Source organism: Patagioenas fasciata, chromosome 3 (assembly GCF_037038585.1).
Source record: "Patagioenas fasciata isolate bPatFas1 chromosome 3, bPatFas1.hap1, whole genome shotgun sequence".
Taxonomy (NCBI): domain Eukaryota; kingdom Metazoa; phylum Chordata; class Aves; order Columbiformes; family Columbidae; genus Patagioenas; species Patagioenas fasciata.
In genome coordinates, this window is record NC_092522.1 from 122,463,327 (window position 1) to 122,465,107 (window position 1,781).

A 1,781-nucleotide genomic window follows, 5' to 3' on the forward strand; every position below is an offset into this window, starting at 1 on the left:
GTTCTGGTTCTCATGCCACAATGGCACATCCAGTCACAAACAGCAAGACTTGGATGAATTCCCATGTCTCCCCAGCATCCTCCGCTCTGCAGGGAAACGCTCTATAAAACCTGACACTCAGAAGCTCAATGTATACCACCTCTTCCCTTCGAGCTCTCTCCAAGGCTCCTCTCTCCAGCTTTGCTGAGATCCCAGCTTGACTCCAACCATGAGGTTCCTCTACCTTGTCTTCGCTGTCTTCCTGCTGGTCTCCCTGGCCACCCCAGGTAAGATGGAGAGTGATGAACTCGTATTGATACTACCTGGGATTCTTCTAAAGTAACTTTAGCTCTTGAAAATGTAGTTATTACCATCTGAGGTGACTGCTATAACCTGGCCAGGGACATCAGTGACTTCTTTCAAGGGGCAATGAAATAAGAACTATCTCAGAGAGATTTGTGTAGGAATAACTGGAGTTAAAACTTCAATATCCAGTTTGGGACTGAACTCAGGCCAGACAACTTCCGAACAAGAGTCTGGATGTGAATACTTCTCTTGGGGAATCGGAGAGTTTCATAGTACCAGGGGAGAATCTTCTATACAACTCAATTCCTCTACCAAGGCTCAGTCCTGGGCATATTTGATTTACTGATGTGACATAGCTATTGCTGCTGATGCCTTTTTCTGAGATTCTAAGGTTTTCTGGTCCCTTTACAGGAGTCAAAAGGGGATTCTGGGCTGACATCTCCTGAACAGGCATTAGAAACCCCCTTCAGATATCAGTGCTCATCCAGCTGGGCCAAGTCTTTACATGTCCCACATTTAACCATCACAGTGAATATTTTATGCAAGGCTGCTGTGGGGCCAGTTTCAAAACATTTGCATCGTCCTTTCAGCCATTTCTGAGTAAGAGAACAGTTTTTGATAACAATATAACTACAGGCAGCTGAGTGGACATGTGAGTTTTTGGAACCAGTTTGATGTGGCTTTTGCTGTTTTGCTCTGAGAAAACAGATCCTTGTTCTTAAGCAGAGGTAGAAGACAAGGAAATGCACATGCACACAGATGAGCATCTTTATGGACTTTGCCTTTGGTCTGCTTCTCATGTGGGAAATGAATGTGCTCTCCTTGAGAGCATCCGTCCCAAACTGAACCTGTGCCACCAACTGTCCCTGTAGTCATCAGCTAGGGGAGAGGGATGCACAAGGAGTCTCTCAGGCTTCTGTTCTTCAAGGTCCATTCCTGCTCTGGGGCTGGGTTTGGGCAGGAGCATGGATGTGTAGGAGAAGGGACCAAGACATTGCAACGAGCAGGGTCTTGTCCTTCTGCTCACTGCCTGGAGGTGATGGGAGGGCATGTCAGTGGGGCATGGAGGTACCTACCCTGACCCAACCGCTCTCCCTCTGTCTTCCCCTTGCAGGCTATGGGCAGGTGAAGAAGTACTGGACATCCTGCCCCAAGGAGGGGCACTGCGCTAGCAAGTGTGACAAGATGTACATGTGGACTGCCTCCTCCGACTGCAAGTTCTACTGCTGCATCCCATACAGCTGGAAGGGGAAATAAGGGCTGAAGAGGAAGCACCTGGGGAAGAGGAGGCACCGCGGTGGCTTTGAGAGCAGCTTCTCAACTGTCCAACCCATTTGTCATGCCCTCCTCTCGATAATTAAAAAGGGGGAAAAAAAGGAGATGTAACTCTGGTGTGTGCAGTGTTGTTACTTGTGTCCGTGTGACCCAATGTTAAAACATGTTCTCCAAGCCCAACCCAAGGGCTCGTCAGCACCAAAAAAGCCTGAACATCCACT

The 1,781-nt window shown here is 48.3% G+C and overlaps 1 protein-coding gene across 1 annotated transcript; it reads left to right on the forward strand.

Annotated features, from left to right (window-relative positions):
- Positions 1-208: 208 nt before the first annotated feature.
- LOC136100609 (cygnin-like) lies at positions 209-1,542 on the forward strand. The gene is made up of 2 exons (XM_065835872.2): positions 209-266; positions 1,400-1,542. Exons 1-2 carry the CDS (start codon positions 209-211, stop codon positions 1,540-1,542), a joined length of 201 nt encoding a protein of 66 aa, XP_065691944.1.
- The last annotated feature ends 239 nt before the right edge of the window (positions 1,543-1,781 follow it).